General features: G+C 45.1%; 1 protein-coding gene across 4 annotated transcripts in view; it reads right to left on the bottom strand.

Annotated features, from left to right (window-relative positions):
• CDHR2 (cadherin related family member 2) overlaps nt 1-17751 on the bottom strand; it is a 42288-nt gene that overhangs the window by 4650 nt on the left and 19887 nt on the right. For 3 of the 4 annotated variants that reach the window (XM_061617539.1, XM_061617540.1, XM_061617541.1), the window contains 20 exons: nt 17562-17705; nt 16513-16588; nt 15963-16069; nt 15640-15870; nt 14262-14417; nt 13613-13780; nt 13330-13391; nt 12980-13220; nt 10436-10675; nt 10029-10098; nt 7151-7765; nt 6009-6080; nt 5475-5524; nt 4460-4611; nt 3753-3855; nt 3572-3660; nt 1814-1897; nt 1259-1336; nt 543-603; nt 135-259 (listed from right to left, as the gene is read on the bottom strand). In XM_061617539.1, the coding sequence (XP_061473523.1) occupies nt 135-259; nt 543-603; nt 1259-1336; nt 1814-1897; nt 3572-3660; nt 3753-3855; nt 4460-4611; nt 5475-5524; nt 6009-6080; nt 7151-7765; nt 10029-10098; nt 10436-10675; nt 12980-13220; nt 13330-13391; nt 13613-13780; nt 14262-14417; nt 15640-15870; nt 15963-16069; nt 16513-16588; nt 17562-17705 (2924 nt within the window). The remainder of the gene's footprint in view (nt 1-134; nt 260-542; nt 604-1258; nt 1337-1813; nt 1898-3571; nt 3661-3752; nt 3856-4459; nt 4612-5474; nt 5525-6008; nt 6081-7150; nt 7766-10028; nt 10099-10435; nt 10676-12979; nt 13221-13329; nt 13392-13612; nt 13781-14261; nt 14418-15639; nt 15871-15962; nt 16070-16512; nt 16589-17561; nt 17706-17751) is intronic. The other variant, XM_061617542.1, reaches the window with a different exon arrangement.

Here is a 17751-nt window from a genome sequence, read left to right as displayed (position 1 = left end):
TGTGCAACGCAACACAAAGGCTATTGCATGCACAGACAAAAACAGAGGCAACACTGGACAGGGTGTGATCAGTACAGGAATGGGAGGTAACATGTACATGCCATGATAAGTTTTGGTGGGTGACACGTTTGTACCTTTTCCTCATGCCTGTTATTATCAGGATCATGACGATGAGGATAAGAACCACAGCCCCAGCCAGCCCTGCAATGATGCCCAACAGCTCCAGCACCTTGTTGGACTCCGTCACCTCTACAGGGCCCTGGAATATACAAGCAAGAAGTGTCACTCCACTGGTTTAGCAAGTGCCTGTATTTCCACAAGCATTGGCTCCAGCCAAATGGTCTCTTCCTTAGCTGTCCCGTTCGCTGTTGGTGAGACAGAACTCTGCTGTCCTTCCAAGGGAACAGAGCCTGCCTCAGATGTAGCCATTGCAATGGAGCTGCCCTCCGTGAGCTTGGAGAAACCTGCCACCACCTTACTTTGGAGAGATTCCAGAGCTCTTCCTCTGTGTTTGAGTATAATAGCAGCAAATGTGCACTCACAATGATTGATAAGCCAAGGTTGATCAACCGAGACATTTCCTCAGGGTTTCTCTGGATGAGCCTGGAAGGAAGACAGTTTGGAGAGTATTAAGGAAGTGTTCTCAACAGGCTCCTTGGGATATAAAAACAGCCCTGCTGGATCAAGCCAAAGGCCCATCTAATCCAGCATCCTGTCCTCACTGGCCAACCAGATACCCATGAGAAGGCTTCAAGCAGGACTCAACTGCAATAGCACTCTCCAGGCTTTTGATTCCCAGCAACTGGTATTCAGAGGCATACCACCTCTGACAGTGGAGATAGAACATAGCCTTATCCTCCATGAATTTGACTAATCCTCATTTAAAGCCATACACCTTGGTGGCCATCACAACATCTTGTGGGGAACCTTCCCCCAGGTCTCAAATTACAAGAGGCTCAGACGGAGGTTCTGCCCAAATCCTTTTCACTATGACCCTCCACCCTACTCTGTTCATTTCTGCATTCTGCTACTGCCTCTTTCCTCCCTCTGCCCACACAGCTAAGCCTTCCCCTACCAGATGTGTTGGACTTCAACTCCCATCAGCCCCAGCCAGCATGGCCAACAGTCAGAAATGATGGGAGTTGTTCTAGACTGTGTTTAAATCTGGGGACTGTGTTTTAATCTGGAAAGCACCAGTCTGGGGGAGGCTGCTCTACCCTTTGCCTCTGCCCATCAGCCCCATAGCAATGTCACTTACACCCGTACTTGTCCAGCCATTAGAGCGGTGCCATTGCTGTAGACAAAATAGGCCTCCATTGCCGTCTTCGACATGGCCCTACAGAATTTGAGATTATTATGTGTCAGATGGATATGCACACGGGGGGGGGAGAGGAAGGGGTATTCACATGAGCACCTCCCAAGACCATTTACTGATCGAAGCCATCCCCCAGGAAATGACTTGGTAGCCCAACTGGTCACCTTTCTCTGCAAACATTGCCAACTCCTGATGAATCGGCATTACAGAGTCAGCATCATCTGCTACACAGACACCATCCTGATGCAAACTCAATGCTTGGAACCTCAAAGAGGTCATGCATCCTCAAATACTCTTTGCCCCTCTCCATTCACTCTACAAGATTTTAAACACACTCCCTGCCAGCACCATATAACAACATTGGCTGATGCCTGTGCCAGCTGTAGATGCCACAGGCACCATAAATACTTTTCTCCTCCTTCATTCATGCTCCCCAGGCAGTACTGCCTTCTCTGTAATTTCACCCATTTCCTTGTCACCTTCCTCTGTGCCAGTCACCTGTCAGATCTGGAAGTTTCTGAGCCCTCTATCAACTTGATGTTTGCTATGTAGACAGTTGTTTGGGTTGCTGTACTCAGAGACCTGGAAGAAGCACAAAAGAAGAGACCTATTATCCCCAGATACTTGGCTGAATAAGCCACAAGATCAAGGGTCGATGTTTTGGTCTCACTAGAGGTTACCACTGTAATGTTCCGGGCATCATGAAAACAGCTCTCTAGGACCTCACTACATGTTCTTAGTCTGCTCCTCTGTAGTGCATGACCTGTTCTGTACCCTCAGGCATAAGATAATAATTTTTAGAATCACTTTTGATCTGAAAGCATTGGTGGCATAGGAATTGTAGAGCACCCACAAGGCCCTCCAGCCATTAGGGAGGCAGCTTTCTTTAGCATCCAACATTTGAAAATTAAACCCACATTCCAAAAAGAAAACAAGAAGTTAGTTTTGAACAGCAAGCCTTGGCCATAGACTGCACAAAGTGCCTTTGGCATTGATCCAGTCAATTGTTTTAATACCTTAATTAATTGTAACTGCTGTAGTTGTTAACAGCTTGCTTTGAAATGTTGCTTTTAAGAATGACTTCCCCAATGCACAATGGCTCCTCCCTGCTTATTGAGAACATGTTTACTGAGAACCTATTAGCATCCCTCCCCTAACTACAAAATACTGTGTTTGCACATTCACTTTTTAAATTAACTTTGTGTTAATTTAATGCAGTTTTGCATCTGTTTGCATAATAACATGGTCTGAACAGCCATATTGCATGGGTAGGGGGAAGAGTCACATAGGGTTGTATTCATCTAAGACCTACTCAGAGTAGACCCATTGAAATGCCTGAACCTAAGTTAGTAGTGTCTATTAACTTCAGTGGGTCTAACTTGAGTAGGACTAGCATTAAACACCACCCACAGAAATGTTTTAAACAGGCTCAACTTTGTGTGTAAGGATTCATTCAAAACTTTCCATGCTGTGTATAAGGCCTGAATTGGACACAATGAAGTCATGTGGCAGAACTGGGGCCGGCTTAGGATCCAGTGTATTCCAAGCTGGCTCAGCCTTGCCCCCTTTCCATTTGCAGAAAGCCCTGCACATTCAGCAAGTGGAAGGGGGAGCACTGCAGCAGTGGAATGAGACTGGGGTCACTCCATAGGTGGCCACTTGTGGAAGGTCGATGGAGGCCAATCCAAGGCCCTCCAGCATAGTGCTAAAGGGGGTTGGATTGCCCTGCCAGTCTACAGTTTAAAAGAATCTAAAATTCTGCTTTAGGAAAGCCACATTCTTTGTTCAGATTGCATTAGGCAAAGGAATTCACATTAGTCTAATGTATTCTGCTTGCAGTGCTCAAATGAATTTATCAGAATCTGAATAGATTATTAAGGAGTACCAGGACAACAGTTCATGAAGTAAAAGAAATGTTGCATGACATTGATACAAGTCCTTAGTAACTGGAGCCATAGCCTCCTTTGGCTTATCACAGGTATTTTCTTGTACATTTTAACATCTCCCCCTTCCAAAAAAAAAAATGATATGGAAAGCAGCTTTGTTTTTTGTTTTTTTTAAATGAAAACAAGAAGTTCTCAAGAAGGCAATTTCTGGATCAGATCTCAGATTTTACATGCACAATACACAAAATGATCCGCCAATGCTGCAGTTGGCTCCACCTACAATATGACCTCTCCATGTATTATGCCACTGGTCCAGCACCAGAGCCTGTGCCTGGATCAACCCACTGAACAAGAGCAAAATGTGCCATACGCTTTGATTTCATCTGACTTGGCTTGCACAGTCTGCAAGGAGGAAGTAAACACCAGCCTGACACGGTAGCTTTGGTCCACAGTGTAGATCTAGAGAAAAAGAGACAATCATTTGCAGATGAAAGGCCTGATGAATGTCTGCATTGCAAAAGAACTCTGGGGAGACAAGAAAGCAGTCTTACATCTAGCGATACTGAGGAATTCAGGAGAGGTACCCCGTGGTCCTTGGCTTCCACCATCACCTGATAGCGACCCTTCAATGAACTGTCAAGGTTGCTTGCAACTCTGCAGAAACAGAGGTATTAGCATCAGAAGTATTGAGGGTTCCTTATCCCAGAGTTTGTACCCACACAGGGACAGACCAATTCCCAGTCCCACCATGAAGTGTCCTTGCATATGACTTTCTATGTCCCTGCTCCAAGCTTGGGGGGTAGCTCATAAGGAGACTGGAGAAAACATGTGCTGAACTGGAATCTATACTGGAATGTCACAGCCTGCATGGGAGAGAGCTAGATACTACCCTGGTGAGCTCTTTGTAGTGTCAACATTGAAGCTACATAAAAGGCACTCAGGTCTCTATGAGACTGAAGCTTGGTAGTTCACCCAAAACTCTAAGCCCGAATCAGATGAGTGATTCTTAAAGCTTTGCTCGTATTTTGCTATTATTGTCTATGCTGAGAACCAATGCTCTCTTTCTAGGAAGGGTGCCGAGGGCATAACTGCATTGCTCATGCTCAGGCATTATCAGAATTTCCCCAAGATCAAATGACTGGCAATGCTTCACTTTCCTATTGTTTTCCATTCTTTCTGGATTGTCTTTCCCTGTCCAAGTGGTGACCACCGCTGTGGTCTCCACAAAGCTTCCAGACAATAAAACCCCATCAATTACTGAATGCTCCCAGTGTAGACGTTCTTGTCTGCTGTCGTCACCACTTTGAAAAGATTTTCAAGGGTCTGATGTGGTCCAGTGTCTGGGATGAAAAGTACCCTAGAGATGGCAAATGTTATCACGCCGTTTGCACCAGTATCATCATCTGTAGCCTGGAAAAGGGAAACACCAATGTCAGCACTTCTTTGAACTGCTGCCTCCTCTTGTTGCATAGACTACTGTAACGCGCTCTACGTGGGGCTGCCTTTGAAGACTGTTCGGAAACTTAAACTGGTACAAAGAGCTGCAGCCAGAGTATTAACAGGGGCTGGTTACAGGGACCATACAACTCCCTTGTTACAACAGCTCCACTGGCTGCCAGTTTGTTTCCAGTCACAATTCAAAGTGCTGTTTTTGACCTTTAAAGCCCTATACGGCCCAGGTCCAGGCTATCTGTCAGACAGTATCTCCCTATACGAGTCTGCCTGGGTCCTGAGATCTTCAGAAGAGGCCCTTCTCTCAGTCCCAACACCCTTGCAAGTGCGATTGGTGGGGACACAAGATAGGGCCTTCTTGGTTCTGGAACTCCTAGGTTCTGGAACTCCCTTCCTAGGGAGGCATGAATGGCCCCCTCCTTGTCATCCTTCCATCGGCAAGTAAAGACTTTTTTATTCCGACAGGCTTTTGGGATAGAAGGTGTTTAGGATTGGGCTTTACAAGGCTTGTTTTATTGTTTTATATTATTATCTGTATTATTTTAAATTGTTTTTAGATTTTTAAGTGCCTTTTACGGTTTTAAGGTTGTGCATAGTTTAATTGTATTTTAATTGTATGTTTTTCTATGTTTTTAACTACATGTAGTTTTATTTGTAAGCCGCCCTGAGTTCCAGTTTGGAAAAAGGGCAGGGTAAAAATAAAGTTCCAGTTCAATTCAATTCAATAGTTTCTGAGAACCAGGGGCCAGTTTCCAGCACAGGCAGGAGCCAGATATCCAAATAAATATACCCACATGTACCCCAATACTGCACTCTCTTACCTTGACCACAGCCACTTGCAGGTCCATAGGAGAGATCTCTGGGATTATCACTGCAACAAAACACCAAATACAGATCAGAAAATGTGTGCCAATGAGCAGGGCACACTGGGAGTTGGTCTCTCTTAATTGCAACTTGTAACTTGTAAGGAGCAGTCATCTGCTCCCAAGCACCGGTGGTCAATGACTGTCCCTCCAGTAGGGTCTTCCTTTGTCCTGGCTAAAGAATGTGAGACAGGAAGCTGACTGATGACTCCTTCCTTAGCTATTGGCTAGGGAAAAGGGGAAATCTGATACCTGACACCCTTCTGATGGAAGGAGGAGCTTTCTGAGAACTGCAATTGCTTATGGTTCATTAAAAATTCACAATGGGGACTTCCAATTGCCTCAGCCCCAAACAGCAGGCAAGACGAATTTCTGTCAAAAGAAGGCAGAGCTTGTGCAGAATCCTTCAAGAAGTCTCTCATACACCACTCCCCATCCATTTTTCCATTGGGGGCAGTAGTGGCACATTTCTCTCACATATATTGTTCTCACCAAAGGTGTTGGTACTTTGAAGAAACACTGGTGGATTGTCATTCACATCAACAATTAAGATTCTCAGGGTCTCTGGGGAAAAAAAGAGAGGCTCCAATCACTTTCTGAAGTGGGTCTTCAGGCTCGCTCTGTGCCCCTACAGGTGGAGTCATAGCATTTCCACATAGCTTACTACATAGTTAAAGGTTTTGTTGTCGGCAGTGCTGATATCTTCATTCTAGAATGGTAAGGAACCTCCAGAGATGAAGATACTGAGACAATCAGAGCTTGGAAAAGTTACTTTTTTGAACTACAACTCCCGTCAGCCCCAGCCAGCATGGCCACTGGATTGGGCTGATGGGAGTTGTAGTTCAAAAAAGTAACTTTTCCAGCATTCCAAGAGCCTAAGGGGATGCATTGGCAGCAGAACCATAGGTATAAGAAAGTAAGCCTATAGCAATTCAGTCCATCCATCAGCAGAACTGTGTGTTCAACCATTTCACCACTAAATCCATATAAAAGCATGGGGATGAGGGCATATACTTCAAAAGATAGCTTATGTGCAGAAAAGGTGAATGGGATCCTGAAACACATTCTCTACAGCCATGTTCTCCCAGTGGGACTCCCTAACCAGAAATAATCGTTGCTTGGGGGAAAATGGCTGTAGATGTATTATTTGTGGGGTCAGGAGAAGTGCAGGTGTTGAGAGTTCAGCTCCTCCCCCTCCCCAGTCTCCCCAATCTCGGACCCTGTGCTTTATAGGAAACCAGCAGAACACAGGTTGGGTTGTGCTCCCATTATACCTAGTTGCATCCTCCTGCAGGAACAACTACTTTTTTGGTCAACTGCACCCTGAGGTAGATGAGGTTATGGAAAGCTTGTCCAGCTTCTAGTGACAGCTTCTATTCCACCTACTCATTTCCTTCAGCAGCTTTTCTGTACAACAGACACTGCCTCCCAGGGGAGGCTGGGGCTGGAGCATATGGTATTTCCATCACCATTCAGCAGCAGGTCCTGCACGGCCCCCTGAAGCATCTCAAGCTAGGACTAAAAGTAAGTCCTAGCAGTAGAAAGAAAGTAGGAGAGAGGGAGGAAAGAGAGAAAGCTGCAAAGGTCAAGGTGTGGAGGAGGTGCATAGCCAACTATTCATCTTGATGTCTTACCATTTGTACTGTAGGGGTATCCCTTCTCAGTGAACTCATCCTTAACACGCAACGTGAGCTTCACTAGGTCACAGACCTCATAGTTTAATTCTGAACTATTCACAAAAAGTGAGCCATTGGGCTCTAGGTGGAACCACTTCTGGCACACATTGCCTGTGATGTCTGAGTCTTTGAAGCATGCTACACCTAACTCCTGGAATACCAGTGAGTGGTTAGTGTCCATGTCAGTGGCATTCAGCATGGCTACTAACTCATGCAGGGTGGAGTTCTCAAAAACATTAATGTCATGTGGTGGTGATGGCACAATAGTTGGGGATTCATCATTGACATCCAGCACATTCACCTTCACCACAGCAGTGGCAACATCCATAGTCCCCCCAAAGTCTGAATTTTCAGCCTGCACAGTCAGATTGAAGAACTTCTGCTGCATCTGGTCATAGTCAAGATGAACATCTGGGTCTAGAGTCAAATTTCCCTGGTACCAGCCAGGCCCCAGGTACTTTGAACGTATCAGAAAGTTGTTTGAACCTGCACTGCTTTCGATATGGAATGAGATACGGTTGTTCATCACTGTCTGATCAGCATCTGTGGCCTCCACAATCCCCACAAAGCTTCCTGGAGATGGAAGAACCACAACACTATCAACCACACTGCCTCAATCCCACAGATCTTAAAAGGCAATGCAACTTCTCCTCTACACTTCTGATACTCATGAAAAGCAATGCTCCAAACTAGAAAATACAAACACATGCTTCCTCTTTCCTGCCTTGCCACCCCTTCCTGTTCCCCATTGTCAGTAGATCTCATCCTACTCTCATCCAGCTAGCTAGCCTATTTATTTATTTGATTTATATCCCACCCTCCCAAAAGGAGCCAGGGTGGCAAACAAAAACATTAAAAGCACTTTAAAACATGTTAAAAACAAAAGACTTTAAAACATATTATAACAGAACATCTTACAAACATCTTTTAAAAAACAACTTTAAAATCTCTTAAAAAGCAAGTCCAGCACAAAAGCAGACTGGAAAAAGGTCTTTACTTAAAAGCCTTGTTGAAAGAGGAAGGTCTTCAATAGGCACCAAAAGGGTAACAGAGATGATGCCTGTCTGATATTTAAGGGGAGGGAATTCCAACAACAGTAAAGGTCCACTTCCTATGTTATATGGAACGGGCCTCCTGTAAGGTGGTATCTGCAGGAAGCCCTTACCTGCAAAGCACAGTGATCAATTAGGTATGAGCCAGCGTAGTGTAGTGGTCAGAGTGCTGGACTAGGACCTGGGAGACCAGGGTTCAAATCCCCACTCCGCCATGAAGCTTGCTGGGTGACCTTGGGCCAGTCACAGCCTCTCAGCCTAATCTACCTCACAGGATTGTTGTGAGAATAAAATGGAGAGGGAGGAGAACCATATGCGCCACCTTGAGCTCCTTGGAGGAAAGATGGGATATAAATGTAATAAATAAATAATAAATAAGGGGTAAGACTGTCTCTCTGCCACACTGTCTGTTCTTGCCTATTCTTTCTGAGTTTAATTAATTCAAGGTGCTGGTCATAATTTTATAACCTATAAACAGCCAAAGTCCAGCATATATGAGGCAGCATCTCTCCCTATATTAATCTTGTTACCCCTTAAGATATAAGTGAGAAATTTTGTCCTGTTCATACATCAAAAGTTTGGATAGGTATATGAAGCAGAGCCTTTTTGAGAGTGGGGCCTTTGTTCTGGAATACCCTCCATAAAGAGGCTTGCCTGAGGACATTATGCTTACTTTAGGAAAGTCTGCAATATGCTGCTTTTCCAGAAGGCTTTATATGAAAATGAAATGGAAATGGACTGCCTTCAAGTCGATCCCAACTTATGGCTACCCTATGAATAGGGATTTCATGGTAAGAGGTATTCAGAGGGGGTTTACCATTGCCTCCCTCTGAGGCTAGTCTTCCTCAGATGGCTAGAGCCTGCTCAGCTTGCCACAGCTGCATAAGCCAGCCCCTTCCTTGTCCACAACTGCCAGCTGGGGGGCAACCGGGCTCCTTGGGACTATGCCGCTTGCCCACGGCTGCACAGGTGGCAGGGCACGTAACCTCTGAGCCACTCACTGTGGGGTGATCTTTAGCTGGCCCTTTACACCCTGGAGACATGAGTGGGGATTTGAACTCACAGACTCTGGACTCCCAGACAGGCTCTCCTCCCCACTGTGCTATACCAGCTGCTTTATATCAAACTACCTGGATTAGAATTTATTACTTTAACTGTTACAATGCTTTATTTAATTGGATTCCCCCACCTTATTATTATTAATATTATTATTATTATTATTATTAGAGCTATGTTCATTCTTGAGAAAAGTAATGGAAAAACACATGAAAAATACTCTGCATTGGCCATGGCTTTTGCATTATGCTATGGACAACAAACAGACCCAAATTATATGTAAATAGTACCTGTATTGCACTAATATAAGTTTTCAACCACATACAAAAACAACAACAATCAACACTATGGATCACCAGTAAAACATCTGTTTTGACAAATAGTCTTTTACAGTTCCTACAGTTGAATGATAACTTCTAATACCTTGGGAAAGTCCCTACCCTCTCCAACGAATTAGAAGTTATCATTCATCTGTAGAAACTTTAAAAAGACTATTTGACAAAATGGATGTTTTATTGGTGATCCGTAGAATTTATTGTGTTATTTTTGTATATGGTTGAAAACATGTTAGTGCAATACAGATATTATGTAAGTTCTCTCTATGTGTTGTGCATACTATTATTACCAGACTCTCACAGAGTGCATTTTTATCTTTGCATCATGCTGCCATCCCAGGTTAATCCATCTTTCTTTTCCACTCTGGACTAACAATCAATGGCACACCATACCTTGGAAGCCCTCTTGAACAAAAAAGTCATAGAAGGAGCTGTTGAATCTGGGTGCGTTGTCATTTATGTCCTAAAGAGAAAGGGGAAAACTAGTTATGGGGCAATTCCATGCCCAAGCATTCATACTCGAGGTAACAGAGAGCATTCTGGCAGGAATGGCAAAACTACAGGAATATATAGTGGGGTTGTCTCAAAGAGGCAGGGATGGTGCAGATTTTGAGACCCCATATCATTTGCCACAAAACACACACTCTTTGGGTGTGTATGTTGTGCATGTTCTCATCACCGCTAGACACTCTGAAAGATGGATCTTACCCGGGCAGGGCTAAGATCCCTTTTTATGCATTAGCCCCTGATACCTCCTCTAAGGATCCCTTTCCCAAACCCCTCGTTTGGAGCACAATTACCTCCACAATGAAGGTGACATTGACGGTGGCATTCAACTGGGGGATGCCCAAGTCATGAACCAGTACTGTCACCTCCATCTTGCCCTTCAGCTCCACAGGGATGGCCTCTCGGTCCAAGGGACTTTTGCTGCTCAGCACTCCTGTGACTGGGTCGATGGTGAAGTAGCTGCTGAAGTCACCAGGCACGATCTCAAAGAGCAAGCGACTGTTATTGGTCTCTGGATCATCCTGGTCAGTGGCCTGGGAGGAGAGCAGGGAGTTGTCAGTAAACAATGAAAAGGAATAAAATCCTTCTTGCTTCAGCCGTTATTAGGGGATTGGGTGAGATCAGGCTAGATTACTCAATATTTGTCTTGTGTGGCGATCTCCCTTCTTCTCCTGCACCAGTTTTGGGAAGCCTGTTTTTTGGCCTTGGGAACTGCACACCAAAAATGCATGTTATTTCTCTCACTCATATGTGATAGCTTCACCAAGATGCACACAAAAATGACATACACTGTCCCTTGCACAAACATTATGCAGACACAAGCACAAGTAGATACATTCCCTCATTCATACAGATACAAGATAGGAGAAAACCTCATTCGCTCTCACATCCACTTGGGAATTCTCTTTTAGAAGAAATGCTTTTATCCCTCTCTCCCCCCCAGGTAGGCAAAAACAGTATAGAGAAGTTCCTTCTCAGTTCTTCCATGACTCAGTAACAGAAGCTTCTAACCTGGAGTCATTTGAAGGCACCCAAGACCTTCCAAACAGAGATCCAGTGGATTCTATGTAACACTGGGAAAGCTAGCAGAGCAGATTTATGCTTGCTGCCCCGGGCTCCTTCAGGAAAGGGGGGGATATAAATTCAATAAACAAACAAATAAATATTGTGTGCAGCATCTCAGCCATCTATCTCTATTTCTGTCCCATGGGGATGGGGAATCTTTTTCAGTCCAAGGGCCATGTTCCCTCATGGGCAACCTTCCATGGGCTGCATGTCAGTGTCTGTCAAAGGCAAAAGTGGGTGGAGCAACAGATGTGAATCTTACCTTTGCACAGTAGTTTACATTCTAGCTATGCAAAAGTCAGAGATTTCTCTACACACACACACATGCACACCACAGTTCTCTTCATCCTCCATTCAGGAGAGTAAGAGGCATTATCACAGTTCAAGGACACATTTCAACACTTGAGGAGGGGCATTGAGGGATGTTGCCTAGGGACAGGGGCATAGGCCTGCAAGGGACCTACAGAGTCTCAAGGGTCAGCTAGAGAGGCCTGGAGGCTCCCCACCCCTTCTGTAACTGGAGGGCCCTCTCACCGACATGCTTCTTCCCCAGGAAGCCATCTTGATCCTGGCCTTCCTCAAGTCCCATTCCTGTATGACAACAGCTTATGAGACACAATTGGGGCTCATTTAAAAAAATGGGGGCAATTGCAGTGGGCCAGATGGAAATGGCAAGACCACTTGTTAGCTCATGGGAGTGGACCAAATCTCAGAGTTACTGCTTGTGGAGCTATAACAGGAGACTGGATTGAAGAGGCCATTGTACAAAGCTAGGCCTAGATGTGAGTCCAGAATGTTTTCCACACACCATTAAGGCAGTGGTTCAAAATCAAAGATACACCTCTAAGGTGAGAAGACACTCAAAATCTTCCTTAAAAAGCAAATAGATAGTGCAGTGGTTAAGAAATATAGCACCAATTCACAGAAACATTTCACACTTCTGCTATGGGATCTCATTTGCACAGATGGGTGTATATTTTATTTTACTTGCAAAGAGTATGATGGCTTAGGCTCAATGGGCTATAGGGACTAGGACCAAAGAACAGTATTTAACCATTCGAGAAGGGGCAGAAAGGGACATGCAAGCCCTTCTGTTGGCTTTCTGAGATTTGACTAGACACTGAAATTCTCAATCTTTCCTCAAAGACTGGAAGATTTGGAAATGTATTTTGCTTTAAAACCAGCTCTGTGAAACATAAAAGGTCCAGTTCTGAAAGAAATCATGTTCTGCCCAAACACGGGGAGGGGCCGCAGCTCAGTGGCAGAGTCTGCACTTTGCATGGTCCCAGATTCCATCCCTGGCATCTCCAGGCAGGGCTGCGAAAGACCTCTGTCTGAAACCATGGAAAGCTGCTGCCAGTCAATGTTGACAGAATGGAGCTAGATTGACCAATGGTCTAAGGCAGCTGTCTGTGTTCCATGACATTCTGCCCTTCAGCAGCAGGGCTATGAATGTGTGGACACAAATGTATGATTTAGTCTTTAGCGCACAATAGCAAGTTGAGAAGCATCACAGCCTTAACCCAATATTGAGATGGCATCAGGGATTTTAGAGGTTTTGGAGCAAAACCAGTCAGACAGCACTTAGTGTGAAGGTGTCCCCAATACCCCAAGAATAAGCTTTCAGGTATGTGCACTATGAGTAATTGAATACCTGTTGTCCTAAGTATAAATTATACCAAGATTACTTCTGGAAAGTGCTCTGCAGTCTAGTTTAAAAAGTGCCCCCATGCTCAGGTCCAAAAATGGGGAAGATGTTGCTTTGGACGTACCTGGATATGGACAGTACTGTTTTCACCCTCAGTGACAAAGACATTGTAGGAGCCTGTCACAACTGGAGGTTTGTTGTTGATATCAACTACCGTGATCTCCAGCTGTGTGGAGCCAGACAGGCCACCCCCATCCACGGCCTGCAGGGTGGCATAATAGACAGGACGGACTCCCCAATCCAGATTAGTGCCATTCACCACTAGCACTACACCACTTGTTGCATTCACCGTGAAAGTGGACTGGCTGCATGACAGACAAACAGACACAGCCTTAGGCTTGATGTGTGGAAATTCCCTCCAAGCAAAAGAAGGCTTGCATCACAATCCCTCCCCCTGTTTCACTGACAACATACATGCTCTGAGGAAGCAGATAGTAGGTGATCTCTCCATACTTTCCACTGTCTGGATCAGTAGCCTGGGTCAGAAGGAACAAATTGATTATTATTCATAGTTAAGTGACTAGCTAGGCTGGCTGTTGGAGTTGTGGAAGCAGCCCATGATGCATCCTCCATAAAGTGGTCATGAAGCACTTGGCCACATCATAGGAAGTAGGTACTTCTGCTCTCATCATTCTTGACCCATAGAGAGCTCTCCCCCTCCCCTCGCAGGCCCATGTCAGCTGTGGAGCTTTCTTACTGTGATGTTGGAAGAGACAATGGTGCCAGGTGGGCTCTCCTCCAGAACATAGAGTTTGTACTCGCTTTGGTTGAACTCAGGCCTGTGGTCATTGATATCAGTTAGAGTGATGGTGACTGTGGCAAAGGAGCAGCAATCAGTTGCCCTTCCAGTGTCATTTGCTACAATCTGCCAGGATGAGAAGGAACCAAGTAAACCTCCACCCATGCATGTTCATGGTCATTGGGGCAGAACTACCTTCAGGCTGACTCTTACTAACTTTGTGCTGCTGCTCTTATTGGGAAGGATCTTCTGGGCTAAAGTTGCAGACCCATTTCCTTGACAGGCAGCTAGCTAGCTATAACAGGATGCCCATACTTGATGTCAATCCAGACCTGATGGGGAAGCTTTGGTTCTACAAGTAGATGGTCAGTCTCACAAGTGCTAACAATACAACTTGACACTCTGAGCAGACAGGAGAATAAAGTCCTCTTAAAGATAGGCTTTGGGTGTCATGCTCCCCACTTAGGCCTTCTATAGTGAAATTGCCCAGAAGGAGATTCTCAGTTAATTATAGAGAAAGAGTGTTAAACTCCTTAGTATAGAACCAAGTTCTTGGCAGGAAGGGGATGGGCCTTCCCCCCCCGCCAGTTGCCACTGTTTCTCTCACCTGCACAGTCATATGAGGTGTCTTTTCATAATCCACAAGACTAGAATTGCTCACGAGCACCTGCACAGTTCCTTCATTCACAATCTTCATGGGTAACACTGAGAATGCAAATGAATCTGGACCCTGCAGGGACAGCTGGAAGGTGCCATTGGAACCCTGTTCAGGAAAGAAGTCAGGGGAGAACTTGGATACCAGAGCAGGAGGAGCCAGCCTTCCAAGAGTCATAGCCAGCAGTAGGTGTGGCCAAAGCAAAAGTGAGTGTGGCCATCCCACAGTCACTCTCGCGCACATACACATATAGACAGACAGACAGACCACACACAAATTATACAGCCACAAGAGTGGCTGTATACTATAGGCAGCATAGATTTTTTGTATTCCGCAATGTTAAATTGAAAATACCTCCATGCCATTCTGATGCTTCCCATAAGCTCATTTAAAAATAAAATCTTACAAAACTTATAGTACTGAACTCAGAAACACTTGCTTAACAAACCTCTAAATTTTCACGGCAATACACAAAACAGTCAGAGAGAATAGAGATTTCAAAGTGTTAAAAGAGAGAGAGAGAAAAACCAGACCCCTTTTGGACTTTTTTAATTCTGAAATTAATTAAAAATCATCCATATTCATAGAGTACCTGCAATCCTATTACTGACCTTGCCCCATACTCTGACCTTCATCTTCTGCAGTTTAAAAGTTAAAAAAATGCCTAGCTGATTTTTAGTTAATTTAAGAAATTTAGCATTGAACTCAATGATAAAGCTGGGCATGCTCAGTAAGAACCAACTGTCAGTGTTCTAAAAGCCAGACTCACAGCTGCTGGGTTTGGCTAATCAGGGGGCCAAACTCACACCAGACCTTTATTTCACTTTAGACAGTCATGGCTTTCCCCAAAGACTCTTGGGAAGTGTAGTTTGTGAAGGGTGCTGAGACTCCTATTCCCCTGACAGAGCTCCAGGGGCCAGAGTGGTTTAACAGTCAGCCGTTTAGATGTTTTAATTGTTTTGTCACTTATGGGTTTGCCACCCTAGGCTCCTTTGGGAAGAAGGTCAGGATATTTTTATTATTGTTATAAAATGTTTTGATTAATTTTTAGCTTAGGTTTTGAGTTACGCATTGTAGTTGTCTAGTTTCCCTCTGTAAGGATACAGAGCTTGGCAAAAATCATAACGAGCCTCCTTCCCATTGGTTGGTACCAAAAGCCAACCCTCTAAATATGGATAAAAGTGGGGAGGGGAGGAAGCAGGAAGCAGGAGTCTCAGTGCCCCAGGATAGTACTGACATCAACCCTCATTCCAAATCTAGACATTCTTGTCATTCTAGTTTTGCATACCATGCACACAAAATTCTGCAAACTCTCTCTTCACATGCTCACCTTGTCAGAATCATAGGCCACAATGTTGAGGCCAGCCACAGGTGTTCTGGCAGAAGCATGTTCCTCAATATCACCAAAAAAGTTGCCCTGTGGATCTGTGATGTTGCAGGTAGGATATGTGGAGCACATATAGAACTGAGGTTTGTTGTCGTTTATGTCAGTGACCTGGATGGTTACGGTGGTGATCACTTGTGCCACCTCCTGGTAAACATTGAGGTTTTTCTCTTGAGCCTGAGCATTGAAGCAAGAGAGACAAAGTGAGGCCTTGGACAGGAGGAGGGAGACAGAAATCTCCCACCTCCCAGGACTGCTCTGCTACTCACCACAACTTGGAGCTGCACCTCTTCACCTGGGACACCCTCTCTGTCCAAGGGACCACTCACAGTGATGACTCCTGTGATAGTGTCAATTGTAAACAAGCTAGTGGCACCTTGTGTAGAGCAAGGAGAGAAAAACATCTCATCAGCCACTTTGGAGGGACAGTAATACTACTTACCACTAGACGAACACAACTTTAGATGACTAGTACAGCCTGATGGGTAGACACGAGGAATGTATGCATATGTAACCCATTATGGCTGATTATGCCATTGGTGAGAAGAGCATGAGTGATCCCCTGGGATAAAGAGAGCACCTCAATTGATGTGCAGTCCTTTCACCATTCACTACTCTGACTCCCAATGTCAGCCCCTCAGTTCGAGCTTTCCCTTCCCTGTTGTTAGTGTCTCATCCAGGCAAACTCCTGTCCTCCAATTACACCAACACACACAACACCACAAACACACACTCACCAGATCTCAAGAACCCTAATTCTTAGTCCTGTTTGCACACTTCATTATCCCTCCCTCCGCAACCCACCGTTCTGTCACTCACTGGTAATGTTGTAATAGATTATGTCATTCACGTTACTATCCTGGTCGATGGCCAACACCTTCACCACTGATGTACCCTAGATTGAGGAAAGAGTCAGTGAGTGCAGGGCCCACTCTGTACCACATACATTAAGCAGAGAAAGGTCACATCTCCACCTAAGGCTGCCAGTTGCTAACTTGGACTAGTTCGCAACTCTGCTTCCAACCCATGCAAACGACTCAGGGAAGCCCAAGACATTTGCCTGAAGAAAAGGACAAGATGCTCCTCCCTTCCAGTTACCATGAACAAAAGTCAACTGGATCAGCATTTGAACCCTACTTCACACTAGTGATGGGACAGCACTCTCTACTGCACCTGAGGGTAGCACGTTGGCTTAGGGCAGGTCTGGGGAACCTTTAGCCCTCCAGATGTTGCTGAACTACAACTCCTATCAGTTTCAGCAAGCATGGTCAATAGTATTTTAGCTGTAGTTCAGCAATATCTGGAGGGCCAAAGTTTCTCTACACCTGGCTTAAGGGGTGCAGGGCAACCTATGTGGCACACACACAACACTGTCCTCCAATGGCCAGTGGAGACACAGCAGGAACAGGCCAATGGGCTGCCACTGTTGCCTGCACACACCCATACCCCACCCAAGAACCAACATCTGAGGCAGTTGCCTCACTCTGCCTACTGATCCCTGAGACAATCGGTACATGCCACAACAATGACTTGTGGTCATTGCATGAGTGCCATCATATTCCTTTTTTGCTTGCTCTGGCCAAGTTGCAAAGTAGGTTTGCTGAGAACTGCTACCTTGAAGGACATGGTTTCCCACTGAGGCAATAGGGTTAAGCCCACATATCCACACTCATACCTTTGTACATGTTCACAGACACACAGACAGACAGAGACAACAAGGTACAATTTGATGGAAAGCCACGAAAAGAACCTTGCACAAAAGGTGATATTGCAACTTTTCCATGTCAAAAGAGACCATGTCAGAAGCTGCAGAATGTTACTACTTGAGGGTTAGGAGGACACAGACAGCTGAACAAGATGTCCCTTACCAGAGTGCAGTTCTCTGGTACTGAGCTTGTGTATGGTGCTCCCAGGAATATGGGGTCCAGGTCAGCCACATCAACAACTGTCACAGACAGATAGGCTGTGTTGTTCTGATAGACTAATTTGCCATTCAGCTGTCCTCCATGATCCTAGAGAATACAGAGACACCATGATCACTTGAACTCTCGTCTTTCT

The sequence above is a fragment of the Rhineura floridana genome, chromosome 3 (assembly GCF_030035675.1).
Source record: "Rhineura floridana isolate rRhiFlo1 chromosome 3, rRhiFlo1.hap2, whole genome shotgun sequence".
Taxonomy (NCBI): Eukaryota; Metazoa; Chordata; class Lepidosauria; order Squamata; family Rhineuridae; genus Rhineura; species Rhineura floridana.
The sequence above is the reverse complement of the archived record's forward strand: the minus strand, read 5'-3'. Positions and strand labels throughout refer to the sequence as shown.